Source organism: Chamaea fasciata, unplaced genomic scaffold, assembly GCF_029207755.1.
Source record: "Chamaea fasciata isolate MVZ Bird 193981 ecotype frontalis unplaced genomic scaffold, bChaFas1.0.hap1 SCAF_31, whole genome shotgun sequence".
Lineage (NCBI taxonomy): Eukaryota > Metazoa > Chordata > Aves > Passeriformes > Sylviidae > Chamaea > Chamaea fasciata.
Genome location: NW_027094116.1, coordinates 1,766,844 through 1,791,642, shown reverse-complemented (window position 1 = coordinate 1,791,642; position 24,799 = coordinate 1,766,844). Strand labels below are relative to the sequence as shown.

The 24,799-nt window shown below is 47.6% G+C and overlaps 1 protein-coding gene across 12 annotated transcripts in view; it reads right to left on the bottom strand.

Moving 5' to 3' along the window:
- Window positions 1-34: 34 nt before the first annotated feature.
- Window positions 35-24,799, bottom strand: part of UBAP2L (ubiquitin associated protein 2 like) — a 30,444-nt gene continuing 5,679 nt past the window's right edge. The window contains exons 4-29 of one of the 12 annotated variants that reach the window (XM_066206730.1): window positions 24,425-24,559; window positions 21,819-21,987; window positions 21,406-21,501; window positions 20,656-20,701; window positions 20,137-20,249; window positions 18,493-18,567; window positions 15,157-15,209; window positions 13,625-13,710; window positions 13,011-13,182; window positions 11,949-12,150; window positions 10,515-10,792; window positions 10,073-10,245; window positions 9,189-9,378; window positions 8,549-8,603; window positions 7,937-8,111; window positions 7,667-7,739; window positions 6,826-7,021; window positions 6,637-6,725; window positions 5,938-5,991; window positions 5,238-5,319; window positions 3,865-4,082; window positions 3,676-3,781; window positions 2,487-2,554; window positions 2,003-2,200; window positions 1,492-1,542; window positions 35-989 (exon numbers count right to left, since the gene is read on the bottom strand). In XM_066206730.1, the coding sequence (XP_066062827.1) occupies window positions 894-989; window positions 1,492-1,542; window positions 2,003-2,200; window positions 2,487-2,554; window positions 3,676-3,781; window positions 3,865-4,082; window positions 5,238-5,319; window positions 5,938-5,991; window positions 6,637-6,725; window positions 6,826-7,021; window positions 7,667-7,739; window positions 7,937-8,111; window positions 8,549-8,603; window positions 9,189-9,378; window positions 10,073-10,245; window positions 10,515-10,792; window positions 11,949-12,150; window positions 13,011-13,182; window positions 13,625-13,710; window positions 15,157-15,209; window positions 18,493-18,567; window positions 20,137-20,249; window positions 20,656-20,701; window positions 21,406-21,501; window positions 21,819-21,987; window positions 24,425-24,559 (3,249 nt within the window). In that variant the 3' untranslated portion in view covers window positions 35-893. The remainder of the gene's footprint in view (window positions 990-1,491; window positions 1,543-2,002; window positions 2,201-2,486; window positions 2,555-3,675; window positions 3,782-3,864; window positions 4,083-5,237; window positions 5,320-5,937; window positions 5,992-6,636; window positions 6,726-6,825; window positions 7,022-7,666; window positions 7,740-7,936; window positions 8,112-8,548; window positions 8,604-9,188; window positions 9,379-10,072; window positions 10,246-10,514; window positions 10,793-11,948; window positions 12,151-13,010; window positions 13,183-13,624; window positions 13,711-15,156; window positions 15,210-18,492; window positions 18,568-20,136; window positions 20,250-20,655; window positions 20,702-21,405; window positions 21,502-21,818; window positions 21,988-24,424; window positions 24,560-24,799) is intronic. The other 11 variants (XM_066206733.1, XM_066206731.1, XM_066206734.1 and 8 more) reach the window with 11 other exon arrangements.

The window sequence follows — 24,799 nt, the reverse complement described above, 5'->3', positions numbered from 1 at the left end:
CACCAAAAATAGGGAACGAGGCTGAGAAGGTGGAAAAAATACACACATCACTTTGTGATCTTTATTCTCTTCAGTAAATCCCCGCTCGGGGCTGCAGCTGAAGGGATCAAGTGGAACTGAAAAATACAAGATCTGGACTGCATAGAAAAAAAACCAAAACATAAAAAACAAACCAAACCCCACAAAACAAAACAAAGGAAAAAAAAAAAAAAGAAAAAAAAAATCCCCAACCCAAAAGCAGAAGATACTTACAGCGTGCAAAGCAGGGCAGGACCTGCACTCTGGGCCCGTGAGGATGGTGGGACGCAGATGGAGAACATAAAATACCAGGGGGGACCCCTTGCTGGGGTGGGGGAGAAATGAGAGAACTAGAGGACAGCATGGGGTTTTTGTTTTTATATACAAGACACATTTATCCATTAAATTTAGAACACGGTACAAAAAAAACACTTCAACTAATTATTCTTACAATGCTGCTCATATCAATTACTGGTCTTAATCCTAATAATAAGGGGGTTTGCTGTAGGCGACTCGCAGCTTCCACTCCTTTGGATCTGAGAGATTCTGGGGCAGCTGGATGGGAGAGGGGATAGAAAGGAGTAAAAACCAAAAAAGGCCCCTACGGCAAACGGTTCAGATCTGAATGCGGAGAGAGAGAAAAAAAAAAAAAAGGAAAAAAGAGAAAAAAATACAAATTCTATATTACATACAACAGGAAAGTGGCTGAAGACAGACAACGCAGAAATGCCTGCGGCCTGCCCTGCAGGGCCCTGCTGGGGCTGGAGGCCCGGGCCCTCCCTGCTGCAGGGCTCTCTCCTCCCTGGGATCCTTCCTCATCGTCGGGGTCACTGGGATTCTCTTCCAGAAGCAAGTGGTGGCTAGGGGGCCTGGCCTCAGTTGGCACCCCAGCTGTAGCTGTTGTAGGCGGACTTGTTGGCCTGGGATTTCTGGGGGATGGAGCTGCCTTGGCTGCGCTGCCCAGAGCCACTCTGTGGGAAAGGGCAGAAGGAGAAGCAGGTGGTGAGTGCAGGGGAATCACCCCCACCCTACTCCATAGGGCAACTCTGGCAATGCCTCGGCCCCAGAAGATGGCCCTGGCCAGGTGCTCTGGGCAACAGCTCCTCGGCAGCCGCTGATCTGCCTCAGCCCAGCTGAGCTCCCTGGCGCTGGGGCTGCCTCCAGCACCTCACAGCTGCACCGTCTGTGCCCCAGCACCCTCCCTCGGCTCCACACTTTGCTCCAGGCCAGCAGTGCACAGGGCCGTGGGCAGCTTGCGTGGCGACTGAGCAGCAGGGAGAGGGGAGACGGGGAAGGGTTGGTACAGGTTGTGTCTGCGCGCAGGTGTGTGTGTGTGCACATACTGACTGAGGACCTCTATCCTCGCCTCGCGGGGCCATGGGGGAGAAGAAAGGGGCCACGTGATCCTGGGAAGCCTTAGGGGCGGGGGCAGAGCCCAGGGCAAGTGCAATGCATTTTCCAAGAGTTCATTACCTGATCTTCCTGCTGGCGTTGACAGCACAGTATCATCTGCAAATATGGAAGCTGTTGCAGTACCAGGATATGTAAAATAAAGGGACAAACTATGACAATAGAAATCCATAGTTAGACCTGAAAGCTCCTGCAGGGTCATGGCTATGGCAAGTAACCCCTTTGGTGCTGGCCTGCGGAGCTGCCGCTCTGAGGATGGGGGAGGTCGGGGTCCCCCAGATGTGTCTGCATGAGGAGGCACTACCTGGCCCTATCTGGTGCAGCCCAGCAGCAGGGGGGTTGTGCAGAGTACCCACCCTGCCAGAGTGCACCCCAGGCCTTCCTTCTCACCTCATCCTCTTACCAGCCCTGTGTGTATGTGCAGGTGTGAGCATGTGCATGCCACCGTGTGTGTCCGCCGCAGAGCATGAGGGAGGGAGGCAGGGAGGGAGAGAGGGACCAGGGAAGTAAAGGGGGAGCAAGAGCCCTAGGAGATATGCCACTAAGGGGCTGAGGTGCCTGGGGCATTGCTTACCTGCCCATCCTGCTGCAGGTGGTGGTGGAGGATCTGCGAGTGAGGCTGCTGATGCGGGGTCAGGATGTGCATGAAAGGGGTGGGAGGGTACGCTGCTGCTGTTGCAGGGTTGATGGGGCCGCCGCTGCCCAGCGCCGAAGGCAGGTTGAAAGAGGCTGCTGGGGTTCCAGTGTGAAATCCCTGCTTCTCGAAGGATTGCTAAGAAGGAGATGCCAATGGCAGAATAAGGGCTGGGAGCCAGGGTGGCAGTGTGCCCCTCCCCATCTCTACACATCACAGTGCCAGAGTCAGCATATGGTACAGAGAACAGTCTCTTCCTATGGCTCTTTCTGGGCTTGAAATTGCTGTAAGCTGAGAAAGGTCAAGCAATTTCCTTCTCCCTGACTGACTGATCCAAGGAGAAGAGACCTCATTGCCCAGGGAGGCTGTCTCAGAGCTTGGCTTCTCCTCCCCAGCAATGCAGGAAGCACTCACAGACACTAACCTGAGTTTTGGAGTAGACAGAGCCCGAGATGTCTGGCACACCTGTATTACTGGATGTCACAGATACACCTGGGGAGAAGCGAGAGGTGGGTGTTAGGCAGCAGCCAGTGGGTCAGCAGGAGCTGCTTGCTGCTAACACCAGCAACACCTGGTGGAGAGCTCCGGATGTCAGAGAAGAACTGCAGACAGACTGGCCTGGGCAGCCAGGCCCTGGCATGAGAACATGCAAAGCACCCATGTAAGTTATTTTGCTCTGGACATACACAGTTTCAAAATGCCTCCAGAAACCAGCTGAAGGGCTGCCTGCCACTCAGAGAAACACATGGAGAACAGCAGGTCTAAGGAGAGCTGGGGAATGCAATGGACAGATAGGGAAACAAACCCACAGCACATGGCACAGCAGCAATAACAGCCCAAAGGCTCCTCGGGAGTAAAAGGCAATTGTATGTAAAGGCAACTCAGCTGTGGCCTGGGATGGCTGGTGGAGTGACTGACAACACAAGCCCCAGGCTGTTTATAAAAGAGGGTGACACAGAGGACACCTCAGCCATCCCTTAATGCGTGGAAAAAGTGCTGAAATGAAAGCAGTTTGAAGGACTCAGCACCAGGTGACCTGGTACAAAGCTGAAATACCTTCGCAAAGAGAAAATACTATCTTGCAGGGCTCTAATGCAGAGAAAAAAAGTGACAAAAGGAATTTAAAGACTGGAAGAGGAAGCCAAAATGCAGCGCTGTGTAAGTCAGCCAGACACCAACCAAGTACCAAAACAGGCAGCAGGTTCATGACCTTCCTGCATCTTTGAATCAAGGACACTTCCCTAGAAAGTGTCTGCCAAACACTGGTGGGAAACAAGTTTGAATCCAGAACAATTCCTGTTCTGTTAATCACATACAGGCAGTTAAAAGAACAACAAACCATCCAGCAGCTTAAGCTTCTGATAGTGGTCCAAGGGCCCAGACAACTGACTGTGGGGCACAGAGGAGGGCGTGAAGTGATCTACAACCCCCAAATGTACTCCAGACCGGGATGCAGAACAATCCTGGGCCTTTCTAAAGATAATCAAACTATTTGGGAGCAGCACCCCCGGCATTTTTCTCTATTACTGCTGTAAGACAGCAGTCCCCATCACAGCCAGTAAGACGGGGAGCAAGTCCTGCTGCTGTGAAAGGTGCTTTTGTGGATCTCTTACCAGTGCTGTACCCATGAGAGCCATAGCCACTGGGCTGCTGGAAAGGGGTTGCTGATGCGTTGACGCTGACATTCACACCATGCTGCTTGGAAGAGGTAGGAGCAACCTACAGAGAGGAACAGAATGAGAAGAGGCTTTGCTGTGCCACCCTTCTGTCCAAACCCCACACCTTGCCTCTGGGAAACTCACAGGGAACACAGCGGGCCCATACTGGAAGGTGCTGGGGAGCCCTGGTACCCCTGTGTAGTATGGCAGACTGGTGTAACTGTAGCCAGGAGGCAGCGCCGGGTTCAGGAACGTCTGCTGCGTGGTGTGGTGAGTCTGGGTCTGGCTCTGCTGAGGCTGTGCCAGAGTTGTTGCAGGAGCAGGGGAAGAGGCATCACCACGGCCAAATTTTGTTAAGTCACCTGAAATAGAGGAGGCGAGAGTGAAGAACCAATGCTAAATCCTGGCCCAATCCAACTCAGCCCAAAGGTGACCCAGTCTTTTGATAAACAGTGACTTCAATCACACCCCCCCACACACACACCACCTCCTGCCAGTGCCAAGGACTGTGGCCTTCAGACCTTTGCACACTGATAAGGTGAAGCTGTTAATTGCTCCTTGGCCCTAACAGCACTACAGAGGCAAAGGGAAACCACAGAAGCTAAACTCACAATCTGGCACTGATTAAACCTGCTAGCAGAGCCTGATGACCTCTAGCAGAGCTAGAACTGTCCCTCATCCCTCTCCATGCACCACCAGCAGGATTGAACACAACTCAGATCCTTGCCTGGGCTGTGCAGGGCTTGGCTGCAGGGCTGGGGGAAGCTCCCTGAGCTGATCCTGATGAGCACCTGCTTGACTCTTCCATGCAAACACTCTCCTAATTCAGAGCTCACATAGTGGCATGCTCTGAGCTTGGCATTTCAGCCTCAACTGGGCAAAAGCACTTCCACACAAACCAGCTCCTGCCAAAGCTGAGGAGAACTGGTGCTGGAAAAAGAGCGAACCTCCAAGTGCTACAATTCCTAAAGCATGTGAAAGCCCAGTCACTGCCCACTGTGGATTGGTAGTGCATTAATGCACTTACCAAGGTCAGTGAGAGATCATACACCTACCTACTGAGTGCTTGGGTTGAGTTTGACAGGTCTCAAATTTCTCACTTGCTTTCTCCATGAGACTGTCCCATAGGAAAAAAAAGTTATTTCTCCGTATTTTGTATTTCTTTCTGTTTATACTCTCAGTGCTTGACAAACACTGCTTACCACCTGCCTCACAATCACCTGGAAAGCAGTCCCCAGTTGTAGGCCTTGCAGAATCTTTCAGCACTTCCTCACTCCCTTTCCAACTGCCCCATTAACTTCTACTTTGCCCACCTCTTCTCAGTATCAGACCTTGACACAACCAGATGCTCAAAGGGAAGGCAAGAATTTAGCTGTGAGAGGCATGCTTCAAACGAAAAGCGGTGCAGGAGGCACAGTGCAGGTGCAGATGTAGCTTCAGTGGACAAAGACACAGGACACTAGTACAAGCAGCACAAACCCTGATGGGATGGGAATCAGAGCAGTCTTTTTCCCTACCAGAGTATGGATTGCTGCTCAGGCTGCCATCTCTTCCAGTCAGTGGTGTGGTGGGTGTAGGGAATGGGATGCTGTAGTAATCCTGATGAACAAAAACAAAAGGAGAAAACATTTTATCAGCTCTGTCCAAAGTGCAAAGCAGTATCTTTTGGGAGAGAGGAATTTCTGTACTGTAGCTGCAACGTATGTCTGAGTACTGCAGTTCAACCAGCCACATCCAGGCTGATCATGACCTACAGCAGCCCCAGCTTTTTGTAGCATGTACCATCCCCCTCATCTGGCTATTAAGAAGAACCAGAGGAGGTCTACTGGTATGCAGTTCTTAAACTGCCTGGAGTTTCCCCCCCACTTCAGAAGAAAATGGACATGTCCGATTGCTAAATGAAGCCCATTCTCATCAGATATTTGATGTCACTGGCTCTATCATGGATCAGAGGTGAATCTCTGTAACAGCCCTGCTATTGTAACTCATGCTCCCTGGCTCCACGAGGAATATGGCTATCATGAGTAACTCATGCTGCCAACTCCCAGTGTGCCAAAGAGCAAACGGATTAACTCCTCACTGCTGCTATGGAGAGGTGCATCCACTCAGCACCTCATTATGTCAGCTCTTCAGAACTGCTGCTCGGAGAGAGACTGCCCTGTATATCCAAGCAGCACCAGTTGAAGTGGTGTGTCTTTGTCATTCTGCAGTACTCACCAACGGGAATCTTGTCTGGAGCATTTGCAAGTCATCATATCCATACACCTGTGGCTAGAAAAAGAGCCAGAGATGACATTAGGGACATGGACTACATAAGGACACCTAATTTTAGATCAAACATTTAGATAAACATGAGAGAAAGCCAGAAGAAGCCCATCAGCAGCCACAAGCCACCAGGTACAGGCAGAGCCTCTACACAGGTTGATGCTGCCAGAAGTTTTGGTGAGTTGCTCAGAGAAAAGTGCTCCAGACCATAAAGCCACTCAACAGTTTTTCTCTGGAAATCATCCAAAACTGAAATCTATCCTCACCTTTAAGAGAGGGTGTGACACACACTCCTAGACTTTGTGGCCACTGCTACCCTTGCCCTGACTGTTTGCCTTTTGTCACACCATGTTTCTAACACAGCTCTGTGCTTTCACACACTGTGCTCTGCCCAAGGACTCTTCAAAGGCTGGAGAGGCTGCAGGGAACAGGCACATAGACTCTGTTCTGGCGTGATCACGACACACATTTACCCCTATGGGCAAATGGAAATCATGGAAAAAAACAGCAGGTCCAAACTCTGCCTGTCCAAAGCAGCCCTGCTGGGTTATGTCACAGACTTTAGTTTCCCCACCATGCTACATCCCTCACTGCTGCAGAGGGAGCTGGGAGGGACCTGGTGGCATGACATCACTGCAAAGTTCCACTCACCGGATAGGCATGTAGCAACCCTGGAGCCATGATGTACGGATTAGGCAACAACGGTGGGACTCCAGGAGGGAGATTGGGAGGGGCTTTTCCTGAAAAAGGAAGAGAAAGTTCAACAGTGAAGCAAACAGCAGAAGCTTGCTCTCTTAGCCCTCACACCCTTCTCTGGTACAGCAGTACCCAGGAAAGTACCTGATGTGGTTGCAACGGAGCTGCGAGTTGAGGCTGTCACTGTGGAGTTGCTGCTGAGGCTGAGGCCCAGGCTGCTGACACTGCTGAGGCTGGATGAAACGCTGACAACTGGTGGGGCAGCTGACACCGTGCTGGAGGAGGTGGAGAAAGTACTAGCAGAAGAATGGAGGCTTGCTTCACTCTCCACACTTGTGTGCTAGGGAAGGAAGGGAGGAGAGTCAGGGGATCAGGCAGTTGAAACCAAGTGCACAGGTACCGCAGGACACTCTCTGTGCAGAACATTATGCATCTCTGTCTGTATCCGGATGTTTCTGCAGTGAGCCTCACTAAAGTCCAAAGTCTGACAGCAGCCAATCCCTAATGCTTACAAACATCTCTCGGGGTTACATCCCAACACATCTGTCTGATGAGCGGAGTAGGGCTTGACACCACATTTGCAGCAGGGCGATTTATTCTGCTGCAGAAGCCAATACCCAGGAACTGTACTGCAAGAGCCCCAGCAGCAGAGATATTTATTTGCTTCCACTGCATCAGCTACCAGTTTGCTCTGACACATGGCTGTGACTCTGCAGCACCTTCAAAGGGCTACTACAGGCTCAAAAGAAGGCACTGCTCAGTCACAAACAGGCAGGGTGTCAACAGCCTTGAGCTACAGGTGCACTGACAGTGTTCTGACATAACCCTCTGTCATCTCTCTCCACACAGCATCCAAACTCCAGCAGGACAGCCAGCAGCCTGGCAGCTCCTGTCACAACCGCAGCCCCCAGGTCAGGCACCTCAGCAGACTCCATCAAGCCGAGCAGAAATGGGGTACACAGTGTGAGAGCATACGCAGACTCACCAAAAGAGTTGAAGTCGATGTTCGCCCGGAGGATGTGGATGAGGACAGACTGTTCTGCTGGGTGGGTAATGCACTGACAGAAGAGAAATAAAATGTTGTCAGACCAAGGTGAGAGAGTCAACATTGGTAGCACCATCCCATTTCCCATCTGCTCGAACGGGATGAGTCATCTTAGTCTTCCTCAATGCATGAGACAATGTATGATGTCTGCTATGGATTCCTGCTTCTAGTTCTGCTTCTTCAGAAATCCACCCCCCTCCACTCACTCACCTGCTGAGCTGGGCAGTGGTTGTACTGGGGAGCTCCTCGCTGTGGCTCAGGCTGCTCAGAGCTGTTGAGTGTTGGCTGGCTGTTGTCAGCAAGGATGATGCAGGCACCCCATCGTTGAGAGGTGCAATACTGGGAGCAGAGGGAGAGTCAGACTTCACTGCAGGGCCTGTAGCACCTGAGAACAAAAGCCTTGGGTTAAGGGCAGCTACTGGCAACTTCCAGAGGATAACACAAGTGCAAGCATCAGCAAGTGCTCAGCTAGAGGTGCTGGGAGATTTGAGGCTTCCCTCAGTGCTGTCAAACAGTTATACACTTAAGATTATGTTCGGCATCTTCATTTTACCCCAACACTACCCTTTGGCTCTACAGAGAGCTTCAAGAACTACAGATGAAGTACCTTCCACACACAAAGCAGAGTAAGTTATTGTCATAGGTGACTCTTCAAGGATCAGCAGAAAGCTGAATGTTTTATGGCAAGCAAATAATCTGAATGGCAGCCATTAGCCCAGCAAGGAAAGGACGTGTTATCAGCACAGATAAAGCTTCCCATTCAAAGCAGAGAACACGAGCATAAGAGATGCAGGACACCCGCTGTACTGGCAAGACTCTTACCTTCAACAGCCGGTGTGGTTTGTAATGGCGTGGGTTGTACAGAACTGAAACCATTCTGAGGAAGAAGAGAAAAAAGGAGTAACTGGGCATTATAGCTGCACATGTCCAGAGGCAGAGTGTCACCTCCCTCCCATGCTCCTGTCTGCAGTTATGAAAAGGTCCTGCTACCAGCATGTGTCACCAGACTGTTTGGGTCAGCCCCAAGGTCTCACCCCATGCCAGCATGGTCCCCAAGTATATATTAAAAAAATCAGTGCAAGAAATTTCTCGGCTGCTGGTAGTTAGACTGCCTCAACATTCTCAATACAAGTTCATTAGCCAAACCTGATGTTACTGAACCAGTGTGCAGCATACAAGAAACAAACCCTTAACACAAAACAAAATTCTTTGTCTGCATGCCCCTCTCTAGCAGGGTAATTGTACATGATACAACACATGCCCTGCAATCAACTTGACTGCTGTTAACCCCAGTGGTCCAGGCCCAGGCACAAAACACAGCAGCCAGAAGAAAGCTCTCATTAGAGCCACACAGTGCAGCTGGAGGATCACAGAACCATTTGATAACTCGTTCATCTTCCCCCGAGACACTTCACACATGAGGCTCACTCAGCACAATGGGTGAGTAAAGCTGTTCTCTTACCTTAGCCTGGGTCAGATCTTTCTGGGGTGAGGAGGAGATTGAATTTGGGTATCGTCTCGTCTGGGTGGATCTCTGTTCGTACAGTGGTCCCTGAGCACTGTTCTGGGAGGTAAATGTTGCTGTCTGTATTGTGCCACTCTGGTAACCAGACTCCTGGCTTTGATTGGACGAAATCGTGGATGAAGATTCACTACAAAAGGAAAAAAAAAGTGTTCCTCCATTTTCCTACAAAACAGCCCTGTGATAGTCTGTTGACTCAGACTGGGCTCTTCACTTCAAATATTCAAGATAAAAAGCCCCAAGCATCAGTATAAAGACACCACATGAAGCAGCCAAGCCAAGAAACACGCCCAAAGAGCAGGGCAAGCCCAACCATGGACATCCAGCTGCAGCCTTGCCTCACACACTGCTGTGCCTTAGGCAACACTTCAACACTGAATAGCTGCCGCCACTCAGGTCCCAGTACTCAAGGGACTGGCCAGTTACTAATGGTCAGCCCAACAGAAGACAAATGCACCATTACTGTAGATACACCTACCCCACTGTGTCCCAGCTTGCCAGGTACTAAGAAGGACAAAGCACTCAGAATCTGTTCACCAGAGACAGGGAGCAGTTGTACTGGGGATGCCCCTCCTGTGTTTTCAACAACACAGTTTAAGGGCTGCAGGAAAACGGCATTCTGTGCAAGTACTGCAGGCCAAAGAGCCACAGAGCTGCTCAATGAGTCTGCTGGCAACTTGTGCTTTGCTGTTGCATACACTGTCCCCCCTTTATGACCAAAGCACAGTCAGAAAGGGTCTACTAGTATGCATGACAATTCAAGTCCATAGAACTAGCGAACTTCTAAAGCTGCCTGATTGGATTAATAGGTTTCTGGTCCTCACCTGGCCGAGCTGGTGTAGAGGCTGCTCTGAGACTGGCTAACGGCGGCACTGGTTGTGGGTGTTGATTCGTACTCTGCAAGAACAGGCTCTGAACCAAACTGTAACGCCCCAAACTGCAGGTTTAGCCCTGAGATATCCGACGAGCCAGGCATTTCCACCGCAAGTGCAGGAATCTGCAAGGGAGGAACAACAGAACAGGTCAATCATTCATCAGTGATTAACCCAGAGAATGACTTTAATACCCAGCATACAATGGCAGTTACAGGCTTGCAGCCCTTGAATTACAGTTCCACCCAGGCAGGCACACAACTCCATCAACTCCACAAACACTCAGTGCTAACAGCAGGAAGGCCAAGCCCAGACCTTCCCTCAGCAGCCCAAATGGCTGCTTCTGCAGCTCTAACACAACTTGATGCCTCCTTCCCCCACCATTGGTCTGCACCTTTGATGTTAATGATGCTTTTTTCTTTTGCTGCTTGAGCTTCTGCTGTGCTGGCTGGGGACTTGAGGACTGGTTGTCCGAGGACCCTGGGGACATCTGGGGAACTGGATTGGTTTTGCTAGGCAGTGGTGAAGATGGAGGTGCCGGTGTGGTTGTGGAGGCAGTCACCACAGGCTGTTTCTCTTGCATGAACACTTCTATCATGGTTGAAGTTGATGTGAAGCCCTGACGCTTGGTGAAGGGACTATGCACGGAAGAGTCTGCTGGGTTCTTGAGATCTATGGGACAAGGCAGAGGTGAGTTAGCAGGGTTTGTTTCCCTAAAAATAAATCAAATTCTAACACTTACCAAGAAACACAAATCCTTTTCCTCTATGTTTCATCCTAAAGCCTGTTAAGAGTGCAGAGAACTTAAGCATCTCTGCTCCCAGCCTCACACTCTCACCAACATGAATGCCAAGCCTTTTTAAGGACTTCTTCCTTCAGTATCTTCCACCATCCCTACAGGACAAAGCCACCTTGCACGGCAGTAGTCCTCCATTTCCAAGAAAAGCTGGACTCCAGAGTCCCTCATGTGGAGACACTGCATGTCAGAGTCCTGCAGGCCACTTCCTTCCCCTCTCTGTTAACATTCCTGCCTCCTTCCCCAGCAGGGACTAGGTATCTCCAAGCAACATCACTCCTTGGGGCTGCCTACCCTCAGGTCTTTGCACCACCTTTCCTCTTCTGACTAAGCCTTTCCACAGTTTATTCAAAATCAACTCCTATTCTCTGTGACTCTCCTCTGAGGGTTCTTGTCTGAGAAGATCAGAAACTGCCAATACTGATGGTCACTAGGACAGGGCTCAATTATTCTTCAGCTTCGATTTGAACCAGAGCCACTTCCCTATAACAAGCACAAGCTGAAGAAAATGACACTAGCACTCAAACACAGCAAAACTCAGCTTCCCATCTGAAAAGAGCCTCTCAATCCCTGTTTATTCCCTCATACCAACCCAGAGATAGAGTTGCTTCTTGGCATTTAAGAGCAAATCCCCTTAAAATTCCCTTAAAAGATAATAGGAGCTCAGCAGGGAGAGGAGACCGACACAAGCTACATTTGCGAGCTGTTCTCCAGAGGTGCCCTTTCAGATCTTTTTCTGGCACAGCTTTACACCGGGAAGTAGTTTTGCAGACTCTGAGAGGCTCAGGAACACCAGATCCCTGGCCCTGAAACTGTCTGGAATGACACATTCAACTGTTCCAAGTAGAAAAGAAACAGTTATAGACTCACACACTATTACATTTTAGTCTCACCCACAGAGCTCTCTTAATTTTTCCAGCTCAGCTAAATTGGTTGTGAACTTGTGAACAGATCCTCTGCTGAATCCCTCCCACTGCTGCTCACAGCGTGCCTCTGCAGGTCCCCTCTGGGAAGCCACGCTCCTTTCCTTACCGTACTGCACCAGAGACGAGGTCTGTGTGGTGGATCCCATGTCCCAGGAAGCAGCAGTGGTGCTCCCAGCGGGCTGGGTGTGCTGAGCTGCCAGCTGAGCCAGTGCCTGGGCTGTCTTGAACTGCTCCAGGAACTGCGACCCTGTAGTACTGCTGCCTTTGGCCTCTCCGACATCTCCAAACCCTTTCCCCAACATGCTCACCTGCAATTTCAGCAAGGAGATAAAAGTCAATGTCTGCCATGGCTTGGAACTTTGCTCAGAGGACAGATACATCTCTGAACATAAGCCCAAACACACTGTACTCTGCTGCTTCTCACTGGGTGCCTCAGCTCAACACTCTTGAGCTCCAAATACACACACACTTGCTGGCAGGAAGGGCTCATGTTTCTTTCCCAGCCTCCATCATGTGTGAACACAGGTATGGCTCATCTCTTTCCCAGCCCATGCCATGGTACAGTGTCACAGGGGGTTACAAAGGAAGTTAACACACAGGATCTTTAAAAATGTACTAAATTATTCTCATGCATTTAGTTGCACTAAAAGAGAAACACCAGGAGATCTTGGCTTTATAGTCAATGTGGTTTTGAAAATCCCTCCTCAACTATCACACCATTAAGTAAACAATTTTTATTTCTTTTTGCTGAAGTTACACAAAGAAGCATCTGCCCAGGTCTGTGCACATCCCTGACTCTGACTCAATGTCTCCCTTCTCCCATCAGCAGATGCCAGCATTCCACCCCACACCAGTTCCCAACCAGTTCTGTTTTTCAAATTGTTGGAATGGTAAGTCCCGGACCAAAAGAGCTTTTTCTTTCCTTTAAGCAGGAATGAAGCATGTGTTGCAAATCTGACAAGGGCAGCAGGGGAGGAACTATCACAATTATTTCAAATGGAGCAATGAACTTCAGGCAACTGCTTTTAAAGCAGACTGGCAAATTATTTGGCTCTACCAGCCCCAAGCAGCAAGTATCAGAACTGTATTTCCTATATTACCCAAACAGACAACAGGGGATAAGCAACCTCAGCCAAACACCCACTGGGAGAGACCAGCATTTCCTTACCATGCTGTGGTGAGAGAAGGAGTTTCCAGACGCAGGCTGGGATAGAGCACTCTGCTTAGAATTGCTGAATACCAGTGGCTGCGCCAGGGAAGGAGTCTGGGAGGACTCCAGGTTTGTTGACTCATTCTCCATAGAAGAAGGTGTCTTTCCTAGCAGGACTGCGAGATCAATTCTGGGTAGACAAAGACCCACTGAGGTTACCAGAAGCTCCCGCTTACATTAGAACAGTATTCCCTCCTCCAGCCTCACAGCTTTTACTTTACAAATCGAAGAAATCTGCAGAACATGAACTCGTAACTGCCAGTAGCAACCTCAAAAAGACAGACTGACCAAGCAAGACCCTGCATGGCCTTTGATTTTAAACCATGCTTTACATTAATTCAACACAGGAAAATGTCCCCAAACCCGAAGAACAAGCAATAGAGCCTAGGAAAATTCTAATCCAGGATTAGGACCCAAAAACTACTAAGTCAACTCTTTGATTTAAATCCACCTCATCTCATTCAGAGCTGCTGCATTTTAGCTAGATAGTAAGGTTTAGTTGAAGATGGCAAATTGCTCCAAGACATATATGCTACTTTTCCCAGGTAAACAGCACCACCATGTGCTCTCACCTTTGTCCAGCTGTGATTGTCACATTCTCGGCAGGCAGAGGCACCGAAGACACATTGGAGGCTGTGAAGATCTTTGTCTCTGACAGCTAAAAGATAAAAAAGGAGAAAGAATACAGAAGTGAGAACAGCACCTCATAACAGTCCCTCTGACACAAAGCACATGAATGTTTGAAACGAACAGCCACAGAAAACTCAAGAAATTCAAATGCTTAGACTGAAACTTCTCTAGCATTTGGCTCCCACCAGAATCAGCTTCTATTTAATTTGTTCCTTTTCATGCAAGTGCACAAATCACCTGCCAGTGGAGGAAAAAAAAAATCTCTCAAATCCTTCTACAAATTTCCCATAGTCCACCAATTCCCTAGGGCTGCCCTAGGAACTTGGGCTGTTGCTCTGGGTCAATGGCATGCAGCACAGACCTGCAAAAGCCCCGGCACAGGTAGGTGTGAGCACTGGTAGTGAAGTCAAAGAGAAACTTTGGATCCATAGCTAAGCTTCCAGTGATCTGGGCTCACTTGGATAATCAGATCAACAGATCGACTTTAACTATGAAAGGAAAAATAAAATTGCTCAAAAACTGGAGGGTTAGTGATGACCTGTGATATAGCCTGAAACATAGCTGAACATGAACAGCTTCTATTCCAGACTGAGGAGGTGCTACAAACTGAACTGCCAGAGTTGAAAAAGTAAATCCAGAACTCCCGGGAGCATCTCACACACGCTGAAGGCAAGAAAGGGTCTCAGAAGCTCCCTTCTAGCAGAGACCTGACTGAATAAAGAAAAGCTGCTCATATCTCCAAACACAGCAGTAGTGCTTCCCTCAGGTGATGCCTGAAAAAAAATGCTTCCTGTGCTTGCCCATTCTGTTGGCTGAGCCAAAATGAGCACACAAAACTAACAATCATACTAACGTGCCTGACCCTGCCTTCCATCTGCAAGAACAGAAGTCCTTCCTTGATTTGGAGAGGGACTGAAGCCCATTTCAGAAGAAACTTATAGACAGGCATTAACAGAATGTGCTAACAATGTCCATTCTCTCCTGAAGGAGACGTCAGGTAGAGAACATAAGGTGGTGAGACACATCAAAGAGCCCATCAGAAGGTAAAGTCAAGAGCTTCTTTTCCATCCAAATCACAAGGAGGCACATGATGCGCACGAAACCATGAAACTGCTGCTGGTGTGATCAAAGGCAAACCTTCCCCTAGAGGTGTAGAACAAGAGTCCTGTGTGGAGTCAGGCCAGTTTTTGGAAGAATTTCATCTTGCAGTTACAGGAAATGAGAGGACCAGCCTCAATGCCCCAAGAGATATCTTCCTGTCTTGGGCTCCTATGACAAGCTCTATAACACATATCCTGTAGAAGATGCAACAGTTACTTATTCATCATAGCTCCTGGAGCTGGGAGCCTGCCTGGGGTTCTGTCCACAGTTTGGGGAAGATGGGCTTTGAGCTCCCCTGGCAGCTCTGTGTGTAGAGACAGGACAGCAGCCTGCTGGCAGATGCACAGAGGAGATGGGTTCAGAAAATACCTACATCTTCATTCCAGTCCTCCGTGCCCCATTCTTCTGTCGCTGCCCTCCATGCACCTATAAGGACAACAACAGGTACAGAAGTTATGGATGCATCAAAGCTCTACCTCCAATGGCTGGGGGAGCACCAGGGAGCTTTGCAGGCAGCCAGGAGGATTTCTATTTGCCAATCAGACAAGTTAAAGCAGTCAATCTCAACCCACACTTTATGGTCAAGGTACCGTGATGGGATCGCCTCTGCCTTGCTGACACAGGCTAGGACGAAAAAGAGGGACTGCTGGGGTGGCAGACAGGGCAATGCACACCCTCCCAACACCCAAAAGGGGAGCTGAGCTCTGCAAGGAAGCCCCAGCATCGTCCCCAGCGTCCTTGTGCCATTTCCCTGGCTTCCCCTTGTACTGCAGCAGCTGTAGGTTTGTGCACCTGCAAGCAGTCAGTGTTACCCCAGCAGCTCGGACAGAGCACCTCCCTCACGGGCTTCCTGCCAGCTCTGGCACAGGATCTTATCCAGGTAAAACCCAAGTTTCTATAAAACTTAAGGATAACTGAGCCATTCCCATGATTCCCCTCCCACCACAAAAAAAAAAAAAAAAAAGTCTTGAAACCTCAGCACTCCAGAACCTCCTGTGCTCAGGCAAAGGGGATTCAGAAAAGAAAATTTATGGAACTAAGCAATTCCTGCATTTTCTGTGACCAGTTTCAGAGATAGTTTCAAAGTGTGCAGCTTGAAGGCTTGAAGTACCAGGGAGAAAAGCAGGAAACCCCAGCTGCAATCCAACACAGTGCAACTTAAACAAGCAAAAATTTACCAGAAAATAAAAGTTTTGCCTGGCTGCATTTTCAACTTGTTCCAGTCCTCGCTTTCATCACAGTTTAACCTCTGCACTTTGAATATTATGTGGCTGTTTTAGACTCCATTTAACAACTAAAATTTGGTTTGGGAAGAGAGCAGGAGCTCTCCAAAAACTTCAGAGCATAAAGCCAGTCCCATTTTGTTTTCAGTCCACACAAACCAGATCAAGAAAATCTGAGAGCACCAACAGGGTTAATCCTGAATACACTTACTGGATGGAACAAGTTGGCATCAGCCCTTTTACAGCATAAAACAAAGAGCGTAGGGAAGGAGAGCACTCAGACCTCTTCTGCAGGACACAGATCCCCCCATATAGACTTCACTTGTGTATTTAAACAACTGCTTGTCTAGACTTGGGGGATTTAGTGCATGAAATAAGTATCAGTGAATTATTCTTTTTTCATTGCTTTTTTGTCTTGTTTGATAAGTTGAAATAATTCAGAAAGTCTCCCAGGATTTACTTTTTTAGATGTTCAAGTTTGAAATACAGATATTAATACAACAACGCTTGCCAGAGTGCCAGGAGTCTTAAGGCACACTACCCCATCCTCCACAGCCAGAACCATCAACAAATTCAATGCAGAACATCCAAAGTTCAGGAACCTAAATTCCCACAATCCTTAGATTTTTGGTGCCCTCACAGAAGTAAAGGGAAGGCTGCTTTCCAAATTTTCATGGATCAGAAAGATTACTCTAGCCCAAGCCTTACCCAAGAGGTGAAGTGGGAGCTGGATGTACCTGCAGCTGGCCCAGAGAGCAGGAAGACAGGAGAGTTGCCCCAAGAAGAGTTTGTGCATGCAGAAACATAGCATGAGGCTCTTAAGTCTTGTTTGTTTGGAGAAAATAAGAAGAAAAGCAGATGGAAGAACAGCCCTTGACAGGGCTTTCCTAGCAAGTCTACTTCTCATATACCGGACACTGACTCAGCACAGCTCAAGCTCCCCACACACAAGAGGCAGACGGAGAATCAAAGACCTGCAATGTATAACTGGGTATTCACCAGGAACACTCCAGAAAGCTCCCAACTAGCACAGCATGGGAAGTTTTTTTAAAGAAACCAACTGTATCACTGCCCATCAAGCTCTTCTGAAGGGGAGAGCTGCAATAAAAGCAATACCCTGAGCCTTCTAACAGCATTTCAGAAAGGTGGTCTTCTGAACAGCAAGCCTTCCTCTCTGCTTTCAAAAAGCCCTTCAAAAAGCTGCTGGTCTTTAAGCTCCTCAAACCAAGAAAAAGAGGAAAAAATAAAATTAAGCCAACAACATGTGCAAATACGAATGCGGTGAAGGAAAAAAATCCCACTGTGCCTCCAAGTTTTTCAAATCTCTCCCCAAATACACTCCATTTTAAACTGGGAGATAACCACCCAGCTTGCTCCTCCCACAGCCCAGCAGGCAGTCAGCTGCCTCTGAAGGACTGGATCGAGGCTTGTCACCTGCACTAGGAAGACAACAGACCCAAAAGCCCTCACTCTGCACCTCAAAGGTATGTTAATTCAAACAAAGCCAAAGGGCAGCAAAATCACAACAGCAGTGCTGGAGTAGATGGCCTTGTGCTACCTGCGGAAGTTAAAGATTAACCCTGAGGTGAGAACCAGGAGAAGCTCCAACACAGTAGAAGCACTCCACGTATGCCTGCCTGCTTTTGGGCCCTTGCATGAGAGACTCCTCAGACTCAACACTTCCTGCCCTGACCTTCAAGAGTCAAATGGCAAGTTCTTCTGGAAGGTCCCTTAGCTTCAACTTCAAAACCTCAGGTTAGATGGAAGAGACAGTCAAACAGGATGTTGGCCTTACTATAGGCACCAATAGAGTTCTATATACGTAAGGCAAACTGTATCATCTCATGGGCATCTCTTGGCCTCATAAGAATAACGGTATAAGAGCAGGAAATAAAGTGGCCAGGCACAGAGCAGCTTTGCCATCAAGCAACCCTGTCATCTCAAAATCCACCATCATCTTCAACTGCAGGGAGGTGAAGCGGAGCATGCCAGAGCAGCCACTGGGCACTGCTCACCCAGCAGCAGCCATAAGTAGAGGCAAAGCGCAGAGAGAGTTCAGCCAAACCAACTGCCCTTGCAGTAGTGTTGTGACCCTAAGCAGGAACAACAGGGAGGCCAGCAGAATGGCACAGGGACAACAGCAAGTCACAGCTTTCAGGATGTGAGACAAAGAGAATATGACTGAGCTGCTTCACACTTCCTGCCCTCGGGTGGGATACTATGTCACCAGCTCTGCAGACACAGAGCTGTTCAGGGCATCAAGAAGCAATGGCAGAAGTTAAAATTTGCTTAATCCACAGGAATTGGTGTTAGCCTCTCCCAATTTACACTCAAGGTGTCAGCGTTAGTAAAAGCACAGTCAGAACAAATGTCATATATTAATTAAAATGAACAAATTAAGAGAGAGAAGAATGACATATCCACAGATATTTCAGATTTTTTTTAAAAAAGCTATACAGTAAAGGTATCCGGGGCAGTTAGTGCACCTGGATGTATCGTACCAGGAGCAGTGTCAAATTTTCGGGGATAATTTGACCCCTCACCCCCAATGAAATCAAGTCCTGAAACAAAAAAAAAAGAAAAGAAAGACAACCGGTGAAATTTTGACTTTGAGTTTCATTGCCCCCATGTAACACCAGTCAAATTGTACCTGTGGATATTAATAAAGAGACGCCTGTGGCTACTAAATTGGAAACAAAACAACCACGCACAACAGAGGTGACCAGTGGTGTTGCACAATAAACTTTACAACTGTGTTGCAGTACTACAGCAAAACTGAGCTTTTCGTCTAAATAATCTTCAGTTCTCCCTAACCACACTCTAACCCACTTCATTCCACAAAACACCAACACAGGAAAAAGAAAACCATTCACACAGAAGCCTGTTCCCACTAGACAGTTAAACTTCCAGCACACAGAGCTTGTCCACTCCCATCCTTTTTCTGAGGAGGCAAGCACACCCACTGCCTCAAACACGATCTCACACTACTCCCTCTGGTATTTAAAACCTCTTCTCAGCTGCCAAAAAGATCATCACTCTACTCTGCCTGCTGGTGTTTCACAAAAACAGCCTCCTTCTACAATAGCCGTTTTCTGTAGGAAAAAAAACTGAACAAAATCCCAAACCCAAACAAAACCCATGAAAACACACACGAACCACCCCCACCCCTCTCCCTGACACCAACAGTATGCAGTAAAAGGTATCCCAGTTAACGGGACTTTAATTCTCTCTTTCTAAACCTATCAGTTTTTCAGCAAAACCAAGACGTACAGAAGTGACCTAAAGCACCATTAACACAGGTGTGGATGCTTCTTATACCCAAGACATGGTATTTACTTAAATACTCAGTAATTGTGGAAAAATAGTTTGACTTTGCAGTGGCGCAAGATTCCTTCACAAAAAAGACTACAAAACCACCAATTAGCCCTGCCCCCCCCAACCCCCCTCCCAAAAGGCTACTTACAGTCAAGGGCTGTGACTGTCCCATTCTCACACTGCAAAATCTGAGTTCACCTGTGCCTTAATATTGAGAAACAAAACCCAGAGCATCAATTTCCCAGTGCAGGAGAATGTGCAGAGGCAGCTGGGTGTTCAGAATCACCCAGCAAACACATTTCCTTCAAACAGGGAAAGAAGCAACAGGGAGTTGCTTGCAGGTCATTTCTGTAACAAAGTCTTATCCCACCATGGTTTGAGCAAGATGACCATGAAAGAAAAAATGCTCCCAGTATCAAAATGAAGAACAATACATCTGACTCCAAGTAATTCTCTGGAGAATATACCAAACACTGGGAGATTTTGTATCTGCTTATCACACTACAGTTTATAAAAAACACCTTTTCAAGCAGTAGCATGGTTTCTACAGGAAAACAAATAGAGGCGACTGTTCTTGCGCCTCTGTCAGGCAACAGCATCCAGAAGCTCATCCCAGAGCAATCATTCAGCTCCCATTTCTAATGTGCAAAGGTGCAAAGTATCAGGGTCACTGAAATCTATCTCTGAGCCAACAACCTGTTCCTCCATCCCTGAGCCTAAGACCTGCTTAGAATGTCCTCATTGGAACTGGATGGATGCAAAATCCACTCATGCTCTCTAAACAAACCAGCACACATGCATGCAAAGACACTTACTTGTGCCATCATCCGGCTCAAAGCTCCCAGTGTTGTTCCACGTGTTGTTGTTGCTATTCCCATAGTTCTCATCCGTGCTGGCTGGCTCAGCATAGTCAGCTGGGTTGAAAGTTCTGTAAGAAATACGAGGATGGAAATGTTCACTCTGCCAAAGCATTTTGAAAACAACTGATTTTATTAAGACCATAACACATATCACATGGCAGTTCTCTCAGCAGAGGGATGCTTCAGCTACACCAGCCATCCCAAATATATAAGTTACCATGATGCAGGTTGGGCCGTATTAACAACAAAAAACAAACAAACAAACAAACAAAAACAAAATACCCCACAAACAAACTCCAAGCCAACCAACAACAAAAAAACCCACAAAAAATTACCACACCATAACAAACACCACCGCCTCCCCCTCCCCCCCAAAAAAATAAAAAGAAAATGGGAACAGAAATGACTGACACAAACAGTACCATTCATGCACAGACTTTTATTTTTGCTGTGGTTTGTGTCAGTGAAACTTACCCCATGCCTTGGGCAGAAAATCTTCCCCCTCGCCGTCCAGAGCCACCTGTAAATATACACACATGCTTTGCTATACATCACCGGGAAAAGAAACATTTTAACAACATACAGAGTTCTGATGCCCAGAATACAAAAGTGGAGAGAATCTTCCAGGGTTGATGGGATTGCCAGCAACATCTTTCAGTGTATGGGAGTGACCTCAGCTGGCTGGCAGCATGATTAGCAATGCATCATTCCAGGCTCAGATGAGGTTTCCAGCTAGCACAAACCATAAGTACTGGACCTTAGGTTCTGATTTCTGCAGTATGTGACCTCAGCAACAACTCCTAAGCAGCAGATTTTGGGGTAAAATTAATTTCTGCCCCAAGTATTTAAAGTCCAAGCCAGTGGTGGTGCTCAGATACATGTGCAAAAATGATGAGGATGCAGGTTCTGTTGCTAACAAGCCATTGGCCCGCCTGCTAAAGTAGTCAACCTTAGTTTTTCAACTTCCCACCTCCGTAATAAAGCGCAATATTTTTTCCTAACTCTGTGGATGTGATGCAAGAACCAGGTGCTGCTTCTAGGATATTTAAGATGGGAAAGCAACATGTAGGCACTAAAAGTAAGCACAAGAACAGAAAAATCAAGTGCATATTTTCAGTTTGGCAATTCCTCCCATAAAAGAGGCTTTGGAACCTCATGGGAGATAGATTCACTGATGTAATTCTTCTGCTCCCACCCCCTGGGGACTTCATATCCCATGTGTACCTCGGCCTCGGCCACGTCCCCGCCTCCCTCTTTCCGTGCCTCTTCCAGAAGATCCTCCACTCTTACCACCATCTAGTCCATTCTCCTGGCCCCGAACTGAAAGACAGAACAATGCAAAGACAATTTCAAGACTCATCCTGCTTTAGCAGGGATACTAGACCAGATCTCAAACCCCAAAATCCAGTGGCTGTGTGGGCGACCACATCATCACATGCTCCCTGAACTTTTGATGGCAAGTGGGCATCACGCAAAGAATAATCTCAGACAGTGGAGCATTAACCAGATCCACAAATGCACATTGGGTGGTTTTCCTCAAAGATACGTCTGCCCAAAAAGCTCTACTGATAGCTGTTGCAAAGCACAGAGTGCTTCAGTGTGAGGGTTTTGTGGGTTATTAAAGGGCAGGTCCATACACTCTCTTCCACGGGTGGCACCTCGCCCTCGCCTTGGCAGCCCACCACGTCGTCTGCTGAAATCCCGCTCCCGATCCCGGTTTTCTTTGCTTTCTTCACTGGGTTCTGTCTGTCCACTCTCCTTCTGTCCTGAGACACCTTTCTTCTTCCCAACCATTTCCCAGGAATGCTGAAGGTTTGCAAAGGGGAAATAAATTAATCACAGTTAGATGAATGAAAGGTGCAAACACATAAAGATTTAAACATGCTACAGAGAATAAAACAGGGATCTCCACAAAAATGGTTTCCAGATCAATTTTTTAAGGAGTCTCCCAGTTTACATACAGCACACCTTCTTTGTTCGAGCCAAGCTTTCTTAGAGCTGACTGGCGTGCAGTTTGAGGTAACAGATGAGTTATTCTATTTCTGCAAAGTTCTACTAAAATTCTTCAGTAGAGAGAGCACGATACTTCTACAATTCAAAGCATGGATAAATTTACCTTGCTTAGGGGAAAAAAAGCCTGCCATTTCACACAGGTCACCAGGAGCTCTCAGAATAACCCAGGTAAATGTTTCATAGTGACCTGCAGTCAACATTTGGTTAAGTTCTTTCTGCAGATGCAAAGTTATTAACAAAACCTCTCCCCTAAATATCATCTCAGATGGAGAGAAGCATCACAGAATTCAGGCAACAGGCAAGTTCAACTGCAAAACGTTAAGTCTGCCTCCAGCTCACTGCCATAGGCCTGTACCCATGTATTTTCTGATAGCTGCCGTGGTTTCATACTTAAAATGATGCTGCACACTGTTAGAACAATTAAAAAATAGTCTTAAGTCATAGACAATCACCTGAAAACACAACTGGCAGACAGCTGGGTTTGAATGGCAGCATGCAGGGACAGTGACAAAAAACCCAACAACATAGTGGCACAAACTGCCATCAAACCCAAGGCTTCCAAAATCTTTCTCCATAGGCATCTGGCTCAGAAATAAACTTTAAAATTACAGTATTTCAACTAAACATTTTTCAAGTAAATGTATTTTTTTACTAAATCTAATCTAATGCTAAGATCATTGCTTGCTGCAAAGCTTGCTGCTTTACTGTTTGAAATACAGTACATTACCAGTAACTAGCTAAGCAGGTAAGCTGTCTTCAGCACCAGAGCACCTAAGCAATTAACAGGTCTGTTTTTTATAAGAAAATTCCCTTTCTGGGATTGCTGCACAAACTGGATCCAGGGCAGAAGCAGCTCCAAAGTGCTTGACCAATGGCAGTGTACAGGCTGCCTGTGCTCAGTGATGCTGTAACTGCAAGGCCACCGGGCTGGATCAGCAGCAGACCAGCAGTTCCTCTACCAGCTCCCTGCCTGCCTCTATGGCCCGGCCCTGCAGGGCCTCATGCTGCTCATCCAGTAAGGGAGGTGATGCTACACAGCACCATGTGCTGCACACTGTCCTGGATGCTACTCTCATGAGCAGTGTGTTTCTTCAGGCAATTAAATTGCTGTGATAGCAGGGGTTTGTTCTCTGACTAGAAGTCACTGATTACAAGAGATGTGGAAGAGAATACAGTCATGGCAGAGCTGTGCCTCAGCAATGTACATCCCTTTTCTAAAAGGATTTTCCAAAAGGATTTTATTCAGTTGTCAGTGGAAAAGGCTTTCTAAAGACAAGGAGGAACACATACATGTGTTGTACAGAACTTGTCTGAAGCCAAAGCAAGCAGAGAACCAGACATTGGGGAGCAGCTGCAATACACAAAATATAGTCTGAGGTGTCCAGCTCATCCACATACCCCCAGGGTTTGTCACAGGCAAAAAAACCCAACAAGCTAAAGCATAATATTCTAAAATTATATTTAGACTCTCAACTCGGAGTTGAGTTGGCTCCAACCAAACCAGGGTGGCAGGAAGATATGTGATATCAGCAGTGGTTTGGAAGGATCTCACATTCATAGGCTTTTTCTTGGGCTGTAACAGTACTTGCATCTCTGCTGTCTTTGTCACAAAAAGAATGACATCCTGCATGCAGGCGGAAGGCTGCTCCTAAGCAAGTACTCTTGTTCTTGGGGCTGACCTCAGCTTGCCTGAGACAAGTACCTGTGTGAGAAACAGCAACCAAGCTCAACTCCACAACAACAAACAGCAAAAAGGCCCTCAAAACCATGGCACAGGCAGCAGCACAGAAGCCAGTCGGTGCATCACTAAGAAATTAATCTTCAGGGCCAGAGACACAAAAAACACACTGCTCTGACAGAAAGGAACCACAGCTGATCCACACCTGCCTTACAACGCAGGTTACTCAGCCCTGATGGGGAAAGCTAAGTTCCTTCATGCTCACTGGTGTAAAAGCACACACAGATGCCACTATACTATTGTTGAACTGCTTAGATTCAAAAGTAATAGGAAGGAAATTACTTATGGCATTTTCTCCCCTATTCCTTCAAGCCTAGGGCCATTCTCACAGCCTGTGCAAGCCCAGAGAGAGCAGCATTCAGCAGCCAGGTCACAGTCACACTGTGTGTGGTCCTGTGGAACTAGTCAGTCACAGTGCCTCTGGCTCTCCTTATCTTGACATTACTGGATGCCTCACCTCCAAATATGCAGTTACACTGAACTAGGCCTCACCAGATTTACAGGACCTAATCCTACCGTGTCCGGATTGCCCTCCAGCAGCACGTTGATGGCTCTGTTGACATCTCCATTGCAGTCATGCAGAGCAATCACACACTCGTCCTGATTCTTGCCTGTAATGTCGATCAGCTGTAGAGAAGACAACAGCATGGTCAACATGTTCCAAACCAAGATGGCACCAAAATCTCTATGTGTCTCTCAGGAGGCAAGCCAGTTGAATCCCAAACCAGAAAACCTTTCAATAAAAAATTGAAAGGCTAGGGAATCTCCCCCAGCCTTCTTAGCTTAACTATGTTCCTCAACAAGAAGCAACTGAGAGTGTGAATTTTTAAGTTACCAGTTTCACCATTACTCTCCTTTCACTACAAC